The sequence below is a fragment of the Heterodontus francisci genome, unplaced genomic scaffold (assembly GCF_036365525.1).
Source record: "Heterodontus francisci isolate sHetFra1 unplaced genomic scaffold, sHetFra1.hap1 HAP1_SCAFFOLD_2397, whole genome shotgun sequence".
NCBI classification, from domain to species: domain Eukaryota; kingdom Metazoa; phylum Chordata; class Chondrichthyes; order Heterodontiformes; family Heterodontidae; genus Heterodontus; species Heterodontus francisci.
Window position 1 is genome coordinate 1 of NW_027141925.1, and position 20412 is coordinate 20412.

General features: G+C 42.2%; 1 protein-coding gene across 1 annotated transcript; it reads left to right on the plus strand.

The window, feature by feature from the left end:
* Positions 1 to 208: 208 nt before the first annotated feature.
* On the plus strand, positions 209 to 16276 carry LOC137365646 (nucleolar complex protein 3 homolog; the record flags this gene model as incomplete). The annotated part of the gene is made up of 10 exons (XM_068028015.1): positions 209 to 377; positions 664 to 757; positions 6237 to 6412; positions 11325 to 11453; positions 13747 to 13878; positions 13973 to 14053; positions 15476 to 15576; positions 15755 to 15827; positions 15958 to 16021; positions 16205 to 16276. Coding segments are annotated over 10 exons (1091 nt in total), but the record flags the coding sequence as incomplete, so codon positions are not given.
* Positions 16277 to 20412: the final 4136 nt, after the last annotated feature.

Consider the following 20412-nt stretch of genomic DNA (forward strand, 5'->3'; position numbering starts at 1 on the left):
TTCCTACTCTATTTCCCTCCCCCCCCCCCCCCCCAACCCCACACACCACCAAAGTCAACAGTGTTTCTTCTTTGAAAGATACAACCACCACAGATTTCTGATACTGATGGCACCAACAACCATTAACATATAGTTTGTAATTTTCATGGCCAAATACCTGCTGAACATTCATCGATTATGAACCTTTTCTTTGGATATATTTCTACAGGGAACGTAATGAAAGTGCTGCCCTTGGAAATACAATGTCTGTCACTTGTTTATTACAGGGCTGCACTGATGGGAAACATCTCCCTGAAAGGCTTGGAAGAATTGATAACATGATAATTCAGTTTGCTACGTTCAATGCCATAGGAGATCTGTCATATATAATTTTGGATGTAACACTCCAAAATGTCAAATTATAAGAGGAAAAAGAAACCAATAGTTTCCTGCTATTTTTTCTGATTGCAGGTCTACAACTAGTTTCCTCAATTAGCCTCTAACTAATTGTTTACACAAGTTCCTTATACGGTGTCAATGGGGATCATCTTGTTATACTGCATTTAGTTGCAACTCTGACCTTTATTACAACAGTTAAAATTTGAGTTGTTCAGCTATGACCCACACTGGAGTAATGGGTGAAAAAAGATTTGCAAGCTATAAAAGTACTGTATCTTTTTTCAGGTTAAAAAAGAAACCAAACATCTGAGAGAATTTGAAGAAGGATTAGTATGTCAGTACAAGTTTTACCTGGAAAATCTTGAACAGACTGTTAAAGGTACTTCATGCTTACAACACCACTATATATGTTTATATGTCTATGAAACGTTCTTAAGAAAATGAGCTAATAATTTTAACTAGGGCAGAGATAGCTGCTTAGGGAAGACTTGTATATTGATGCAAAAATATTGTATACCTAATAGTTTTAGACTGAGCAGGCTGGAACCTCACCACTTGGAACAGAGAGGATACGTACATTATGTTGGAATAAACAGGCTGAATGAGTTTGATTCACCTAGAGTTGGCTTACTTTAGTGATAATTGGTGCATTTGCTATTTTAATGTGATAGGATTGGTCTGTTGCATCGGTGGATCTCAAAAGTTTTTTGGTTGAAAGATCCCTTTTCGAATAGTTTAGTAATCATGACCACCCCCCACCCGCTCCACAATCTAAGCTATACTCATTATAGAAAAGTACTGCATGCAAAGAATGTTTTAATAATGCTTTTAAGAAAACAGTTGTTTACTTAGAGTAGCAATTTGAGGAGATTTTCACTGATATAAAGGATAAATGTGACTTCACTAACATTCTAATGCCAATGCAACTGTTTTTAATGTGGTTAAATATTGTCTGTTAATGGCATACCAACCCAGTCAGTTCACAATCAGATCCAGTACAGCTATTGGCCAAATCAATATTAACAGCAGTCACACCATATTTAGATATTTAATGGGCTCAAAGCAAGTTACTATCTTAATTTTAAAAAATCTCCCATAAACAGACGCGTTTCCTTCCCTCTAGTTTTTTGACAGAGCACTCACTTGATGAACGTAATAGTCTCAGGAATATTTTACAGATCTGTGCAAAAGCAGCCTAGCTTCTCAGTGTTATTTAATCATTCGAGTAATTTACATTATTGTAACATCATGGAAGATTTAAGCAAGTCAAGCCTAGCATCACAATAGTAGAGGGCCTCCAGCCTCCCCTCCCTGCTCGCTGAAAGTAAATGTAAGGCTCCGCTGAAATCCGTGGCACCCGAAGCACCCATTACTGTGAATCAGGCTGAGTATTCGGGACCTTCGAAGTGGACATCTTATCAGCTACTCATGCAGGACTAATACTAATTACTGTTAATTTATACCAAGTGGCCTGCTTACCATTTTTTTTTCTTCCTTCCCCCTTGTGTTTTTCTCTTTCTTACTGTCCCACTAGAGAGATTATTTCTTGGACTCCCCTGGAAGGTCTTGATGGAGCTCCAGCAGTCCATGGACCCCAGTGTGAGAACCACAGCATACATGACATGAGTTGAACTCAAGTAATATGGTGTTAGAGATTGGGCTGCATTTCCTAGTCATAATTCTGGGCACTGATTTTGAAGAAGTTAGGGGTTGAATGTTTATTGTATCTGCTATACAATCAGTGATTTGGAAATAATTCTAACTAGTTGTGAAATATCAGTTCCAAATTCCATACTTTTTACTGTTGTTATTCCAAAAGAGAGAGGAAAAAGAAACAGTAACAATAACTTGTATCTGTGCTGTGCCTTTCACAGAAAACGTTCTTCGTGTAGGAGAAAATAAATGCTGAGCAGGAGTTTGAGAATTGGGAGAAATGGTCAAAACTGATTCAGTAAATACTTTTAACAAGTACTTTTAATGCTTATAAGAAAAGAAAGAGCTTCCATTTATATAACTCCTTTCATGTCCCAAAGCACATCACAGCTAATTAATTACCTCTGAAGGGTAGTCATTGTTTTGTAGGCAAACATGGCAGCAAGATGCTCCAAACAACAAATGGATCGATACCCAGTTATTCTGTTTTATAGAGTCATTTACAGCACAGAAGGAGTCCATTTGGCCCATCGAGTTCATTTCAGCAGTCCACTTCCTCTTGAAGTTGTTGATCGTTTCCACTTCCACCACTCTTGTGGACAGATAGTTCCAGGTCGTTACCACCTGCTGCATGTTCCCCCGCCATCTTTTGCCCAAAACTTTCAATCTGTCTCCCCTAGTCCTTGCACCATTTGTTAATGGGAACAGCTTTTCCTTGTCTAACTTATCTAAGCCTGTCATAATCTTATACACTTCTATTAATTTCTCCCTCAATCTCCTATTGTTCTAAGGAGAACAAACCCAGCTTTTCCAACCTAACCCCTTGTAAATAAAATCCTCCATCCCTGGAACCATTCTGATAAATCTCCTTTGCACCCTCTCAAGGACCTTCAATCCTTCCTGAAGTGTGGTGACTGGAACTGGATGCAGTGCTGCATTTGGGGCCTCCCCAGAGCTTTGTAGAGGTTGAGCATAACCTCCCTACTTTTATACTCAATGCCTCTATTTATGAAGCCCAAGATCCCATATGTTTTTTTTTTATTCGTTCATGGGATGTGGGTATCGCTGGCCAGGCCAGCATTTATTGCCCATCCCTAATTTCCCTTGAGAAGGTGGTGGTGAGCTGCCTTCTTGAACTGCTGCAGTCCATGTTGGGTAGGTACACCCACTGTGCTTTTAGGAAGGGAGTTCTGGGATTTTGACCCAGCGACAGTGAAGGAACGGCGATATAGTTCCAAGTCAGGATGGTGTGTGGCTTGGAGGGAACTTGCAGGTGGTGGTGTTCCCATGCATTTGCTGCCCTTGTCCTTCTAGTTGGTAAAGGTTGCAGTTTTGGAAGGGTGGTTTATGAACCACTCTTTCAATATGGCCTGCCATCTTCAAAGATCGATGCACATGCACCCCCAGGTCCCTCTTCCTGCACACTCTTTAGAACTGTGCCATTAAGTATATATTGCTTCTCCCTATTCCTTCTGCCAAAATGCATCACCTCCCACTTCTCAGTATTAAATTCCAGCTGCTACGTCCCTGTCCATTCTGCTAGCCTATCTATGTCCTGTTGCAATTGCAGGCAGTTCATATCATCAGTGTTTGCCGCACCTCCAAGTTTGGTGGTGTCAGCAAAGTTTGAGATTTTGCTCTGTATTCCAAGATCCAACTCATTTTTATATATTTATAAAAAATCAAAAAAGCAGTGATCCTAGCCCTGACCCTTGGGAACACCACTGTCTACCATCCTCCAGTCTGAAAAGCAACCATTTACTGCGACTCACTGTTTTCTGTCCTTAAGCCAATTTTTTATCCAATTGGACAGATTTTCCTATTCCATGAGCTTCAATTTTCTTAACCAGCCTTTTAGTGGTACCTTAATGGTACCTTATAAAATGCTTTCATAAAATCCATATTAACAACACCACATTCCCAACCTTCACTGTTACTTCATCAAAAAATTCAGTTAGATTAGTCAAGCATTATCTGCCTTTTACAAATCCATACTGACTATCCTTAATTAACTCAAACCTCTCGAAGTGTTTGTTGATATTTTCCCTGATTATAGTTTCTAAAACCTTCCCCACCACTGATAAACTAACTGACCTGTAGTTACTAGGACTGTCCTTCCACCCTTTCTTGGATAAGGTGTTTAGTTGAGGGATGAATGTTGACCAGGATGCTGGGAATTTTCCTCCTCTTCAAATAGTAACCTAAAATCTTTTGCATCCACGATAACCATCAAACAGCTCCAATTTAATGTCTCATCCGAAAGCGTTTTAAATAAATGCAGCACTCCATCTGTACTACATTGAAGGGAGGAGATGGTGAGTGCAATGAAGTTTGGAGAAAGAGTTCCTGAGAGTAGTCTTTGCCAATAATGATGGAATGGAGGGAGCGGGGATGGACTAGAGCCATGCATCAGGAAAAAAGGATAAGGAATGGGTCATAAGAACATCAAGAACTTAAAAAAAAAGCTGGATTAAGCCACAGGGCCCCTTGAGTCTGTTCCATCACTCAGTAAAATCATTGCTGATCATCTACCTCAACTTCACTTTCTCGCCATATCCCTTGATTCCCAACAATCCATCAATTTCCATCTTGACTACACTCATTGACAGCATCCACAGGGATAGAAAATTGCAAAGATTCTCAACTCTGGGTGAAGAAATTTCCCTTGTCTCAGTCCTAAATGGCTGATCCCTTATCCTGAGTCTATGGCACCTAGTTCTAAATTCTCCAGCCAGGACAAACAGCATCTCGTCATCTACTCTGTCAAGCCCTCTGAGAATTTTATACATTCTAATGAGATCACCTCTCATTTTTCTAAACTCTGAAGAATATACGAACATGCAATTAGAAGCAGGAGTAGGCCACTCGGCCCCTCGAGCCTGCTCCGCCACTCAACGTGATCATGGCTGACCTGATTGTAACCTCAACTCCACATTCCCACCTACCCCCGATAACCTTTCACCCCCTTGCTGCTCCAGAATCTATCTACCTCTGCCTTAAAAATATTCAAAGACAGGTTTGGCAGGGCCATTTGTAGATGATAATTTTAATGTGTTTCAAGAAAGGGGTCATTGAGCACCAGCGTGACAGACTAGTGTAAATTAATGCAGGACAGAATGTGGGCAAGTTGCATTTTCTGTATGATGAAGCTCAGGAGATCAGCAGCGGACAGTGCAGAATTCTGGTCTCTAGGTAATGCAAGAATAGATAGTAATTCAGCAGCAGTGGAATTAAGCTAAGTTGGGGGAGTCCTAAACCGTTTTGATGACAGACAGCATTATTGGGTTTGAAGCTTAGCTCAATGTTAAACAGGATTCGAGATAATATGCTGTTTGGTTCAGCACAAGTGAGGAGTTGGGAAGAGGGATAGATCTGGAAGTAAAGATTTAGAGTTGGCAGGAACTATGTAAGAGGTCTTTGGTCTTCCTAATGGCTATTCTGGCTACAACTTGGTATCAGACAGACATTCTAACAGAGGCCGTTGTTGGTGACTTTGACCAGGGCGGTCATGGGTGGATGGAATCCAACAAGATTTGTTCAGGGTTCGAGTTGAGCACGTAACTGGGAGGTGACCACACTTTTTGAGAATCTTGTATCAGCATTAATCCTGCTGATTGTGTGTGTGTAGTTACACTGATCTTTTGTGTTTTGTGAAATAAAAGTCTTGACCATCTTATGTGTCATGAATTTGACTAGTCTTGATGGTTTCCCAGTGGCCAAGAGCATTGCATTCAAATGTAACACAGAGCAGCCACGAGAATAGGGAGTTTGTGAAACAGAAAGTTCAAATTGACTCTTGTGGAGACTAGGAATAGTTTTTTGTAGATTCCAATCTATATTTTGATTAGGGCCCAATTAATTGGCATTGATTCAAAGCTTCAGCTGCAGTATAGTGTTTCAAGGATTTTGTGAATGAGTTGTGCATAACTATACAATTCAGACCTGTAGCAGTCAGAGCTATATTTAATAAAGGACAGACTTCTGTTTAAGTGGCGTGAGTTGGTGAATTGAGTTCAATGTTCAGTTACTGCTGCTGTTTTAAACCATATCCAAACAGGCTTTTATTGTGCAATATTGGTTGGTGCCATGGAGATTAGAACAGTAGAATGAAGAGCAGCATTAATAAAAGAAGCAAGCTGAATTTAGCCCTTATTGGCATTTTGCCATTTTCAAATTTAAGCATATTTTCCTTTTTCTTCACCCAGACTGGAAGCAGATGAAGAAAAAGAAGAGTGATGTTGTTTCATTAAAAGCATATAAAGGTCTTGCAGAAGTGGCTATAAAATGTCTCTGTGAACTGCTAGTGGCTTTGCCACATTTTAACTTCCATAACAATATTGCGGTGATGATTGTACCACTTATGAATGATGCATCAAGAAAGGTAAATGTCTTTTGTGTGTATATTACTATATTTGGATAGGTCATGTGATGCCATGTATCTTCATGATATATGCTGCATAATGATTAAAAATTTTTTAAAGTAAATTGACTGTACTACTTCTTCAGAAGAGCCATGGAAAAATTATGAAAATGGCCCCCTTTTGATGTTTCTGCTGCTTATCTGTTGAAGTTATGGCACGACAACGAGAGAACCCCAGTGGAAATTTACTCCTGTATATTTAGTATGTTCCAAAGTGTGCTTAGTAGAGTACAAATCTGATGTTCATAAACTACTCAGTATGGTTTGTCTTTATGGTCACTTGATTGATTTATTTGTAATTCATGCCAGTCATCTATTAATTTATATTTGTCATAACTCTATTAACAACCTGATACAGAGAACCTCAAAATGAGGATAGAATCACTATCCACAATGGATTGTCTTTTACAGCACATTAATTGCCTTGGCGCGTTGGGAAGAAATTGTGCTTATCTTCAATGATTATGATCACAATTTTGTATTTAGAATGTACAGTTCAAAACAGGGTTGTCCAACCTTATTGCGTGGGGGGCCACATTACAATTTTTGTCTTACATAAGGGATCGGTGAGACAATTTCAAAAAGATAAAGGCATTGAAAATTTATCTCACTATTAATCAAAACAACAAGTGTGCATTTCTGTGAAGAAGCTTTAAATGAGAAGACTAATCTATTGACTATTCCCCTCCCTCCCTCCCTCTCTCTTTCCCCTCCCTCCCTCTCTCTTTCCCCTCCCTCCCTCTCTCTTTCCCCTCCCTCCCTCTCTCTTTCCCCTCCCTCCCTCTCTCCCCTCCCTCCCTCTCTCTCTCCCCTCCCTCCCTCTCTCTCCCCCCTCCCTCCCTCCCTCTCTTCCCCCCTCCCTCCCTCCCTCTCTCCCCCCTCCCTCCCTCCCTCTCTCCCCCCTCCCTCCCTCCCTCTCTCCCCCCTCCCTCCCTCCCTCTCTCCCCCCTCCCTCCCTCCCTCTCTCCCCCCTCCCTCCCTCCCTCTCTCCCCCCTCCCTCCCTCCCTCTCTCTCCCCTCCCTCCCTCTCTCTCTCTCTTCCCCTCCCTCCCTCCCTCTCTCTCTCTTTCCCCTCCCTCTCTCTCTCTTTCCCCTCCCTCTCTCTCTCTCTCTCTCTCTTTCCCCTCCCTCTCTCTCTCTCTTTCCCCTCCCTCTCTCTCTCTCTTTCCCCTCCCTCTCTCTCTCTCTTTCCCCTCCCTCCCTCTCTCTCTTTCCCCTCCCTCCCTCTCTCTCTTTCCCCTCCCTCCCTCTCTCTCTTTCCCCTCCCTCCCTCTCTCTCTTTCCCCTCCCTCCCTCTCTCTCTTTCCCCTCCCTCCCTCTCTCTCTTTCCCCTCCCTCCCTCTCTCTCTTTCCCCTCCCTCCCTCTCTCTCTTTCCCCTCCCTCCCTCTCTCTCTTTCCCCTCCCTCCCTCTCTCTCTTTCCCCTCCCTCCCTCTCTCTCTTTCCCCTCCCTCCCTCTCTCTCTTTCCCCTCCCTCCCTCTCTCTCTTTCCCCTCCCTCCCTCTCTCTCTTTCCCCTCCCTCCCTCTCTCTCTTTCCCCTCCCTCCCTCTCTCTCTCTCCCCTCCCTCCCTCTCTCTCTCTCCCCTCCCTCCCTCTCTCTCTCTCCCCTCCCTCCCTCTCTCTCTCTCCCCTCCCTCCCTCTCTCTCTCTCCCCTCCCTCCCTCTCTCTCTCTCCCCTCCCTCCCTCTCTCTCTCTCCCCTCCCTCCCTCTCTCTCTCTCCCCTCCCTCCCTCTCTCTCTTTCCCCTCCCTCCCTCTCTCTCTTTCCCCTCCCTCCCTCTCTCTCTTTCCCCTCCCTCCCTCTCTCTCTTTCCCCTCCCTCCCTCTCTCTCTTTCCCCTCCCTCCCTCTCTCTCTTTCCCCTCCCTCCCTCTCTCTCTTTCCCCTCCCTCCCTCTCTCTCTTTCTCTGACCCTCCCCCCTCCGCTCTCTGACCCCCCCCGCCTGCTCTGCCCGCCTTTCTCTGCCCCCACTGCACCATCCCCTTGCCCCCCCCATACCTTCTATTCGCCAGCACTGCAGAGGCCTTGGGTCCCGGTTGGTTCATTTATTCCTGGTGAGAGTCCTCCCTGTGTTACAATTTGGCCATGAAGTAGGGATCCCACCCCCAAACCCAGAGACAGGGTGTCTCATGTTACAAGGCATCCTCTCTTTGCGACGGAACCCCCCTCGCTACTGCTAAGATCCCAGCAGCGGCGGGAAGAGGCCGTTACCTGGCCATTAATAGGCTAATTAAGGGCCTCAATTGGTCTCTGGACAAGAAGATCGTCGTCAGCCTATCCCGCCCCCGGGGAACTGGGATTCGCAGCGTCGGGTTCCATGACAAGTGGTTCCACTCCGATTCTCTGGCCCCCACCCCTGCGCCACAAAACCTACTTTCTGGATGAGGAAAAGATCCAGCCTATAAAATGTAAATCCATGTTTTCATTAATTTGCATAAGTCTCAAATTGATTATCTTGGTGTTCCGATGCAAGATTTTTCCACCAGTGAGACAAGAAATAGTGCTTAAAATGGCCCTGTCCAAATCTAGAACAGAGTTACTAGGACTTGGGGCTATTTAGAGCCCTGGGCCACAAGTTACACAGCCTCTGCTTTCTCATAACTTCTATGTTTTTCACAGGAAGTATTATTTTGTATTGCTATTTCATAGTAGTTGCAGAAAGTTATTTCAATGGAATGTAGTTAACTCCTTAATCATTTAATGTTACCCCAAAGGAATCAGGAAATAAATCAGAGCCTACATGAATATGAATAACTAGACAGTAGTTTGAGTTTCATGGAACTTGTTTTGTTTTATTGGTTATTTGAAACTTTGTTCTGTATTTTCTTAAAATATAAAATATTTCTGGTTCCTCATTAATGTGATATTTATCATTCATACTGCAGTTTTGGGCTAGTTTGAAGATAGTTTTGCTCATCTTAGTACTTTAGTGAGTAGCTGAGCTCTGAAGACCAGTGAATCTCAGCTTCAATATGTTGAGTTAGCTGATCTCAGCCACAATAGCAGTGGAGATGCTACAGTTGGTCTTGGCTCCCTTGGATTACGATGGGGAAAATCAGGCAAAGTTTTCACGATTGATCACTGTTCAGCAACTTATGCTAAATTGCTTATGCATGGGATATTGGATGAGAAAGGGGTCAGGCTTGGTTGTGATGTCTCCCAAGGTCAAATTGCCTGCCTCCATTCACTGTCAATAGTCACATATGAATAATAGCTATTGGAAATATAGTTATTTCTTTTGAGGTGAGCAGATTTCATTGTTTTAAAACTCACTCATTTTCTGTAATGGGAGCATTATGGCTTGACCATCCCACTTTCGAAACACTGGCTCTCACCTAAAACTATTGTCAAAGGAGTTCGAGCAATGCTGTTGAGCTTGATGCAGGTGCTTCTCTTCAGCTGTAGTTTCAGAGACAAACAAATGAAAGGCAAGAACAAAAGATTAAGCAAGGGAGAGTAAGAGAAATGAAGTGAAAGAGAGAAAGTGACGCATAGTCTCTGTGTACCTTATTTGCACAATCTTTTCTTGCTTTGTGCCTCAATTCTCATCATTTGCTTTTCCATCTCCTCTCTACTGCTCATCACCTGCTCTACCAGAGGCCATTCTTTCAACTGTAGCACCCCTGCCATTTGGAACAGTGTCCCAAATCCAACTTACCTGGCTACTCTTTCAAAAACCTCCTAAATATGTATCTTTGTCTTTGATTTTGGTCCACTGCAGTGTCCAACTCCGCTTGCATATTCTGGTCTTCTGCCCCACTTGCAAAATGTTCTGAGGCATTCTACTATGTGAGGAGTGCTATATAAATACAAAGTTGTTGTAAGATACTATTTATCAAATGACACAATGAGTGCATATGTGTACATTACACATCGGATACTAGGTTTTTATAAATGGGAGCATAGAGCATAAAAGCAAAGTGGTAATGCACAAATCATTGATTAAACTGCTGTTAAAATATTACGTCCAGTTTTGGGCACCAGTTGGGAAGATAAAATGGTCATGGATACAGTTCGGAAGAGAAAGATATCCAGGTTGAGGGGCTTTAAATATAAGACACTAGAGAAACTGACATTATTTTCGTTGAGGTTAAGAGGAGCTATGGCAGAGGTAATCAAATTTATGAAGTGTTTTGATAAGATAAGAAGTATCCTTGCATTTGTAATCTCGGCATCACAAAATACTTCACAGTGAATTAAGTATTTTTGAAGTGTAGTCACTGTTTTAATCTAGAGAAATACTTCAGCCAATTTAGACACAGGAAGGACTCGTGGAATGAGGTAAATGAACAATCTGTTTTAATGATGGTTGAAGGATAAGTATTTTCAGGACACCACTTGCCTGCTCATCTTTTATGCCCATCCCTAAGAGGGTAGATAGGGCTTCAGTTTAACATCTCAGTCAAACAATAACCTCTCCAGTGTTGCACTGGTGTATCAGCCTGGATTATGTGCTGAAGTATGTGGAGTGAGGCTTGAACCCACAACCTTCTGACTTGGACGCTAGATTACTACCACTGACCTGAGGCTGACATCTTGGTAAATGAGGATAAACTATTACTAGTCAATGATCTGGTAATTTAAGGGATTATTTTTAAGACCATCACCAAAACAACAGAGGTTTTTTTTTTTAAGAGTATTGTTGGGAAATAATATGCCCTACTGGAAATAGTGGTAGAAGCGGAATCCACACTAGCTTGCAAAAGGAAAGTGGATAAGTAGTTGAAAAAGAGAACTTTTAAAGGGTCTGGTAAAAGACACAGAATGGGACTTAACTGTGATGGAATGCCTGTTTTTGTGTTATAAAATTCTGTGATTCTATTCTGTGATAGGTGTTTTATGTGCCTTTGTTATTTACAGTGATGTTCCTTCAGATTTCAGAAATGTGTTGTGGAGCTGTGGAAAAGCTTTTTAAGCAGGACAAAATCGGCCAGCCCTCGCTTGCGGTGGTCAAAATAATTTCCGGTCTTGTTAAAAGCAGAAACTATGAGGTCAAACCTGAAGTAAGTTCTAGTGAGTTAAGTAATTGCAACCTTTTAATTGGTATTACCTCAAGCACTACATTTGAAACTTTGTGGTGGTCTAAGTAAAAAGACACCAACAGAAACAGGCTGAATTTTCCCGCCCCTACGGTGGCGGGCTTGCAGGCAGGGAACCCAAGAAAATGGCAGGGAGCTGCATCGGAGTGCCTTCCCCACACATTTCCGCTGCCAGGGAACTTTTCCAGGAGCAAGATGGGAGGTGCGTTGGCTGCCTGCCCCCTGTCATGTGTGGAAGCCGCCAGCTCAATGGAGACAGCCTTCCTGTGGGAGGCCGGGGGGCCTTTGGAGCCTGAGGTCCCACGCTCCAATGTCCGGGCTGAATTAATAAAAGGCCATAATTGCAGACCAGACCGATGCAATGGGTTTCTCCTCCAGGCCGATTTACCGGTGATGCCGGTGACTTGATGTCTGATATGGAGGCCAGCAAGGGCACCTCCGTGTTGTGGAGCCTCTCTCAGTGGGCTGTCAGTCCTCTGATTGGGCCAGCAGCATCGGGAGCCCATCCTTTATAGGACAGCAAGCTTGGAGATGGCCAGTTAGGAGGATGCCTCTGGGAAGATTGCTCCGTCGGTCTAGCTGCCAGTCCTGAAGCCTGCGGGAACTAGTTTAAACAAAAATAAAACATCCAAATTTAAAGCTGATGAATCTTTCATTATAAAAATCAGTGAAAAAGATTATTGCAAAAAATAGCATTTGAAGGAACTATATTCAATTTGGGTCTATAAATCAGTTTTTCTACCTGTTTTTTGGCTTTTAATATTTACTTACAGATATAAACTGGACAGCTTTAAATCTTCAGGTTGTAATTTAGAAATTAAAACAGACTTATTTTGACTTCTGCGCATCAAACTCTAGTTTAGCCAAACAATGAGGCGGGTGCAAAAGGGTAATGTGTATATATGCCATTAAATTGACTCATTCTTCTTCGAATGTTAGAAAGGGTGTTGGCTACAATCTTGCTAGTGGCTCTACATCACCTCTTGATTTACGTTTTAGCATTACTGTTAAAGATAGGATTGATATTTCATGTAAAATTCATCCTCACATTATTTCTGTTTGTTCATAAATATTTCATTACCTCACGGATGATTTGTCCAAACATAATTAAAATTTGTAAATTCAAAATACATTTTGTAAGCTACTGCAAGGCACTTGCTAAGGGCCCACAGTGTGAGGAGTGGTGTACTTGAGACCTGCAGTAGAGTGCTTAGTTTACTTTTCATGTTTTCACATCTCCATCTTCCCCTCAGGAAAAGCTGAAGGATTCTCAATTTAGGCCCATAGGCGCATTGAGCAATAAGTTTACTTGTGATAGCAAGGTGGGATGCAAGCTGGACCCTGGGCCATAGTAGGGGTACTGCTAATTTTCAGAATGGTTCTGCAATTTAAAGGTTGCATCTTAAATGCTTGTAGTACAAACTTTTGCGATCTCTTTTTGAAGGCTTGATTCTTCAGGCGTACAATATTTTGAGAATGTCGACTGTCATATTGTTATGCTGTAAAGAAGTAATCTTAAGCCCACAAAAATTGAATTGCTTGACTTTATGTTGGGATAATCTGAATACATTATCCAAAAGGTATTATGTAGTAGTTGTAGGCAAATTGAATATGAAAGAATAAAAATGGTAACATCCAAGTCCTAAAGTGTTTTGCTTATCATAACTTTTTAAAGTGCTGATTATGAAATTATGATTGCATTTTTTTTAATTCATTACTCTGTTCAAATTATATCTCCATGTTATCATTAGAAGTGTATTCTTGCTTCATCTCCTCAGGTCAAGATGGAAAAGTACTCTGTTATCTTCGTTGTTTTCATGCTTGCTTTAAATGTTTGGGAACGGGTTGTATGTCCATCTTCGCAGCCTTGGTGGTCATGGGTGGTGCACAAAGACAGAGTGATAGAAATAATGAACTAAAAGATCTATATGTATAGTGAAATTTAGTTTGGTGCTCTGCTGCATCATACCATTCCTGATATGAAATATATTGATTCACCAGGGAGTAACATCATAATTTTAAAATGTACAGAAATGTCAATAGATCCAGCAACCCTGTACTCCTTTACTTTTTATAGACCAACCTGACTACCTGTCTGCTCAGCATGTCGTTTCATCCTTCTCTGTACAGAAATCCATTTAGTTATGCTGAGTCATTTGTACTGTTCACTTGTTATGGTCTTCCCTGGTAACTTATTTCTACACCTTGTGATTCCAATCAGGCATAATCTGTTCAAATGCAATTTTTCTCCAATCAGGTGCTGAAGACATTTCTTGCATTGCGGATTAAGGAAGTGGAAGTTAAAAAAGATTCGGAAGAGATCGCCCCTAAAAAAAGATTCATGACGTGCAAAGAGAAGAGGAAAAATCTTTCCAGGATGCAAAGAAAGGTACTGCTTCTACTGTCCAATTCTTGTTGCAGCACCAGGTGTGGAAATGGTTCGACAAGTAAATCAATTTGTTTTTAAAATGTCTGTTTTTCAGTGGAAAAAAGCAGAGGAGAAACTAGAGAAAGAACTTCTAGAAACAGAAGCTTCAGAGAGTACAGACAAAAAACTAAAACTGGTATGTAGTTTCTGTGTTTCAGTCTTTAGTACCTCTACATTAAAGCCTGGCTCGGATATAAAATTAAAACCCGACCTGACCACAGCTGACCTGAGCCCTTCAATTTTTTTTCGAGCCCCATCCGACCCGAATCTCCTTCATCTGTTCCAGCAGCAGGCTATTCCTGCTGCTGGAGTTGTGGGGAATCATGGGTAAGCCTGATCCCGTGACTTCCTGGAAGCAGAGTCCAGCCCGACCCTACCCGAGCCCGAATGCTGGACTCAGAATTTCAACCAGACCCGAACCCGATACATGTAGTCGGGTAGCCAGGCTTTACTCTACATCTCTGATTTGCTCCTAAATAGTGATCCCTGAAAGCACGCTACCGACATCTTCCATCCAACCAAGTCAGAAACAGATTTACAATAGATCAAAAAGGTACTGAAATTTAAAAAAGAAGCTACCACAGCTGGAGTTCTACAAACCACTCATCTGCTATTGATATTTGTTGTGGAGTGAGGTCACGAAGATGATCTGAGATGATTTTAAAAGGGTGTAATCGAGTGAAATATATGCAGAGTTTATGATACTACAGTAAAGTGTGGAGTGCTTGTGGTGGAACTGAAAGATGATGTAAACAAGAAAGATCTAAAGCATTAAAAATGAGCTGCATGTGGAAGGTGAGTGTGCATTTTAAAATTACTTTTGCTCCAAAGATTTTATTAAAGTCATACACTAGTCAGCTTGTTTGCGACATCTGTGAATTAAGCATTGTTTGCAGTCACTGATTTGGTTTGTTGGTCCTCGTAGTGTAACCATTTCATTGTGAGCTACTGGCACTGCAATTTGCCTGTGGCATATCAACAGTGCTACTTTGTGTCCCCAATTCTTAATCAAAATCTGACAGCTGACATCAATCTGTAAGACTGCTTATTTTGGGGGCAGATACCTTGTCCTCTGTTCTAAGTTTTCTGTGTGTTTGTGACCGCATGTAAGCAACATGCCACAATGATTAGTGATCTGCTGAATTCAGTTTCTGTTGCTTTCTTCTTTGCTCAGTTGAGAAATGATATTGTTTATAGTTACAAGAAATGCTGGAAATACTGAGCAGATCTGGAGCATCTATGGAGAGAGAGAAGCAGTCGATGTTTCAGGTCAGTGACCTTTCATCAGAACTGGCCAGTTGATGAAAGGTCACTGACCTGAAACGCTAACTCTGCTTCTCTCTCTTCAAATGCTGCCAGACCTGTGAGTATTTCCAGTATTTCTTAGTTTTTATTTCAGATCTCCAGCATCTGCAGTATTTTGCTTTTATTTTATTGTTTATAGTTAGTTGTGTAGATGGATTACTTCTACAAAAAATGTTGAACTTTCTCAATATGTTTTATTTTTCATTCATACAAAGTAAAATTTTACTAATGGAGTTTTCTGTTTTGCTGACAGCACACTGAAATCCTAAACATTATGTTTCTGACGTACTTCAGAATCCTGAAAAAAGCACAAAAATCTGTTCTCCTTCCTGGTGTTCTGGAAGGCCTTGCCAAGTAAGGGAGCACTTTTAATTTGTTTGTACATTGCAGGGACGCTGTTTAAAACTAGAATTCCAACATCACTGTTTAAGTTTTGTGATTTGACTCTTGCAATTGCAGATCACTGTATAATCAGCTGTATTTTCAATGTTCTTTCCAAATGTAGAGATTAACCGTATAAATGTTCTCACAGATTTGCTCACCTGATTAATGTGGAATTCTTTGATGACCTTCTGGTAGTACTATATTCTCTGATTGACTCTGGGGTGAGTGCACGTTATTCCATTACTTAATTTAAGTGGAGAGATTTTATATTGCATATCATTGGATCAGACGTCTTGCTCTTGTATTGATTGCTATGTACCCTTAGACTGAACTTCAGTTTTCTCGTTACAGAGTCTTAATTACAGAGAGTGCCTTCATTGTATTCAGGCTGCCTTTCATGTACTTTCTGGTCAAGGTAGGACCCTTTGATGAGCAGACTTTCAGATGTCATGTGAAATGTAATGGTGGCAATCGTTTCTTAATTTCACAATATATCTGATCATTATGCTGCTCTTCTTAAAATGTCAGATTGAAACTTTTAAAAGCAACTCCCGACTCTACAAATTCAAATGTTTCAACTTTCTTTTGTGTTCTTCAGGTGATGTGTTGAACATTGACCCTATGAAATTTTACACTCACCTTTACAAGATGTTGTTTGCACTACATGCTGGTAAGTTAAAGTTTCTGTGTATTTTTTCTTTGTGATAATGAATTAACAAATAGCAAAGCTGTGGCAGGTCAAGTGCTACACTAGACTCCCAACCAGAATTTTGAGAGCTCCAGTCACCAAGAAAGGATCCCATGTAACACAGCTCATACCTCTTGAATTTTAGCTCATTGCTCAATAAGGAAGTTACTTTGATGGCCATCTTTCCAAGTTCCTGGAAACTGTGCTGTAGGCAAATTAAAGGTTTGTACATAAATTTTGGAAGCTGATTAGTGTACTATGACGATTAGTATTAATTCTATTATCATATTTATCTAGTTTAGTTTTATAGGAAGAAAATATTGACAAAATTGAGAGTGCATGGAGATAGGAGTAACATTATGATATGGGTTGGGAATTATCTGGGAGGTCGGAAAAGGATATGGATTTTTAAAAATTCTCTGATTAGAATATGACAAGTGGCGTTCCCAAGGGATCTGTACTATGGTCTCAGCTTTTCACCATATTTATCAGTGACTAGGATGAAGGGAAAAATATCGCCCCCCTCAAGTCTAAATCAGGGGAAACGATCACTGACCCAAGCAAGCAAATGGACCGCTGGGTGGAGCACGACCTAGAACTGTACACCAGGGGAAAATGATGTCACTGATGCTGCCCTCAATGCAGCCCAATCTCTGCCAGTCATGGACGAGCTGAACGAACAGCCAAAAAAATCGGAGCTCAGTAACGCCATTGATTCTCTAGCCAGTGGAAAAGCCCCTGGAAAGGACGGCATTACCACTGAAATAATCAAATGTGCCAAGCCTGCTATACTCTCAGCACTCCATGAACTGCTTTGCCTGTGCTGGGATGAGGGAGCGCTACCACAGGACATGCGCGATGCCAATATCACCACCCTTTATAAGAACGAGGGTGACCGCAACAACTACCATGGAATCTCCCTGCTCAGCACAGTGGGGAAAGCTTTCGCTCGAGTCATTTTAAAAAGACTCCATAAGCTGGCTGAGCGTGTCTACCCTGAGGCAAAGTGCAGCTTTCGAGCAGAGAGATCCACCATTGATCTGCTATTCTCCCTTCACCAGCTACAGGAGAAATTTTGCAAACAACGGATGCCCCTCTACATTGCCTTCATAGATCTCACCAAAGCCTTTGACCTCGTCAGCAGACGTGGTCTCTTCAGACTACTAGCAAAGATCGGATGTCCACCAAAGCTACTAAGCATCATCACCTCATTCCATGACAATATGAAAGGCACAATTCAGCATAACTGTGCCTCATCAGACTCCTTTCCCATCCTGAGTGGTGTGACAAAGGGTTGTGTTTTCACATCCACACTGTTTGGGATCTTCTTCTCACTGCTGCTCTCTCATGTGTTCAAGTCTTCAGATCAGATGGCAGGTTGTTCAACCTTGCCCGTCTTAGAGCGAAGACCAGAGTGCGGAAGGTCCTCATCAGGGAACTCTTCTTTGCTGACTTTGCTGCATTAACATCTGACACGGAAGAGTGTCTGCAGAGACTCATCAACAGGTTTGCGGCTGCCTGCAACGAATTTGGCCTAATCATCAGCCTGAAGAAAACGAACATCATGGGACAGGATGTCAGAAATGCTCCATCCGTCAATATCAGCGACCACACTCTGGAAGTGGTTCAAGAGTTCACCTACCTATGCTCAACCATCACCAGTAACCTGGCTCTTGATGCAGAAATCAACAAGCGCATGGGAAAGGCATCTGCTGCTATGTCCAGACTGACCAAGAGGGTGTGGGAAAATGGTGCACTGACACGGAACACAAAAGTCCGTGTGATTCAAGTCTGTGTCCTTAATACCTTGCTGTACGGCAGCGAGGCCTGGACAACGTATGTCAGCCAAGAGCGACGTCTCAACGCATTCTATCTTCAGTGTCTGGAGAATCCTTGGCATCAGGTGGCAGGACCGTATCTCCAATGCAGAAGTCCTCGAGGCAGCCACCATCCCCAGCATGTATGCTTTACTGAGCCAGCGGCATTTGAGATGGCTTGGCCTGAGCCGCATGGAAGATGTCAGGATCCCCAAGGACGTTTTGTACAGTGAGCTCGTCACTGGTATCAGACCCACCAACCGTCCATGTCTTCGCTTTAAAGACGTCTGCAAACGCGACACGAAGTCTTGCGACATTGATCACAAGTCGTGGGAGCCAGTTGCCAGCGATTGCCAGAGCTGGCGGTCAGCTATAAAGGCGGGGCTGAAGAGAGGCGAGTCAAAGAGACTCGGCAGTTGGCAGGAAAAGAGACAGAAGTGTAAGAAGAGAGCCAACTATGTAACAGCCCCGACAACCAACTTTATTTGCAGCACCTGTGGAAGAGTCTGTCACTGTAGAATTGGCCTTTATAGCCATTGCTCCACAAACCACTGACCACCTCTAAGCGCTTGCCCATTGTCTCTCGAGACAAGGAGGCCAAAAGGAGGAAAGGAAGGATGAAAGGAAAAAGAATTGTATATTCAAGTTTCCAGATAACACTTAAGTTGCAAAGGATATAGGCAGACTAAATGAGTGAGCAAAACTATGGCAAATGGAGTTCAATGTGGGGAAGTGTGAGGCCATCAGCTTTGGATCTGAGAAAGATAAACTGGGGTATTTTCTTAATGATGAAAGCCTTGGACCCGTGGAAGATAAAAAGGATGTTGGTGTCCATGCACACAACTTTCTAAAAGCTAGTGCATATGTACAAAAAGTAATCAAGAAAAGTATCTTAAGGGCATTGTAATTCAAAATTGATGCTTCAGACATACACAGCTGTGGCCAGATCACATCTGGAATGGCCACATTCAGTTTTGGGTACCACACCGCAGGAAAGATACTGGTTTTGGAAAGAGCACGGCACAGGTTCACCAGCATGATATCAGGACTTAAACAATTATATTATGAGGACAGGTTTAATACACCCTTTGAATCCCCTTGAGTTTGGGCAGTTGAGGGGGGTAATTGTTGTATTTAAAATTATTTAAGTGAGTCAGTAGAGTAGACTATTTCCTCATGTCGGAGAATTCAGGAATAATAAAATTAGAACTAGGTCACAAGAACACAAGAAATAGGAGCAGGAGTAGGCCTTTCAGCCCCTGGAGCCTGCTCCGCAATTCAATAGGATTGTGGCTGATCTGTTTGTGGCCTTAATTCCACTTTTCTGCGTGCCCCCCATAACCCTTGACTCTCTTGTCGATCAAAAATCTAACTCAGCCTTGAATATATTCAGTGTCTCATCCTCCACTGCTCTCTGGGGAAGAGAATTCCACAGACTAACGACCCTCTGAGAAAAAAATTGTCCTCATCTCTGTCTTAAAATGGAAACCCCTAATTTTTAAACTGTGTCCCCCAGTTGTAGACTCTCCTACAAGGGGAAACATCCTCTAAGCATCCACCCTGTCAAGTCCCCCAGGATCTTATATGTTTCAATAAGATCACCTGTCATTCTTTCTGAACTCCAGTGGGCATAGGTCCAACCTGCTTAACCTTTCCTCATAAGATAGCCCCTTCATCCCAGGAATCAGTTGAGTGAACCTTCTCTGAACTGCTAATACAATTATATCCTTTCATAGGAACAGGAGTAGGCCATTCAGCCCATCGAGCCTGCCCCGCCATTCTACATATCCTCATATTCCTTTAGGTCATTGGTATTTAGAAATCTGTCAATCTGGGCTTTAAACATACTCAATTACTGAGCTTCTACAGCCCTCCAGGGTAGAGAATTCCAAAGATTCACAACTCTCTGAATAAAGAAATTTCTCCTCATCTCTGTCAAAAGTGGCTTCCCCCTTAATTCATCTTAGTTTGTTCAGTTTGCTTACCCACTTTTTTTTTCATGTTTGTACTTGCTGCTATTCAATTTTCAGTCCGTTAACACCTTATCTGTACTAATGCTTTGTCTTTCAACACATCATTAACATATTGTTTGCCTTTGCTCCATGACATTCTGGTCAGCTATTCTGTGACCTCGTCCTATTTACACCTTCTCCTTTGTTATCTCTTGCCCCGCCCCTGCTTTACTTGCTTATAACCTTTGACATTTCTAATATTTGCCAGTTCCAAAGAAGGATCACTGACTCGAAACGGTAACTCTGCTTCTCTCTCCACAGATGCTGTCAGACCTGCTGAGTATTTCCA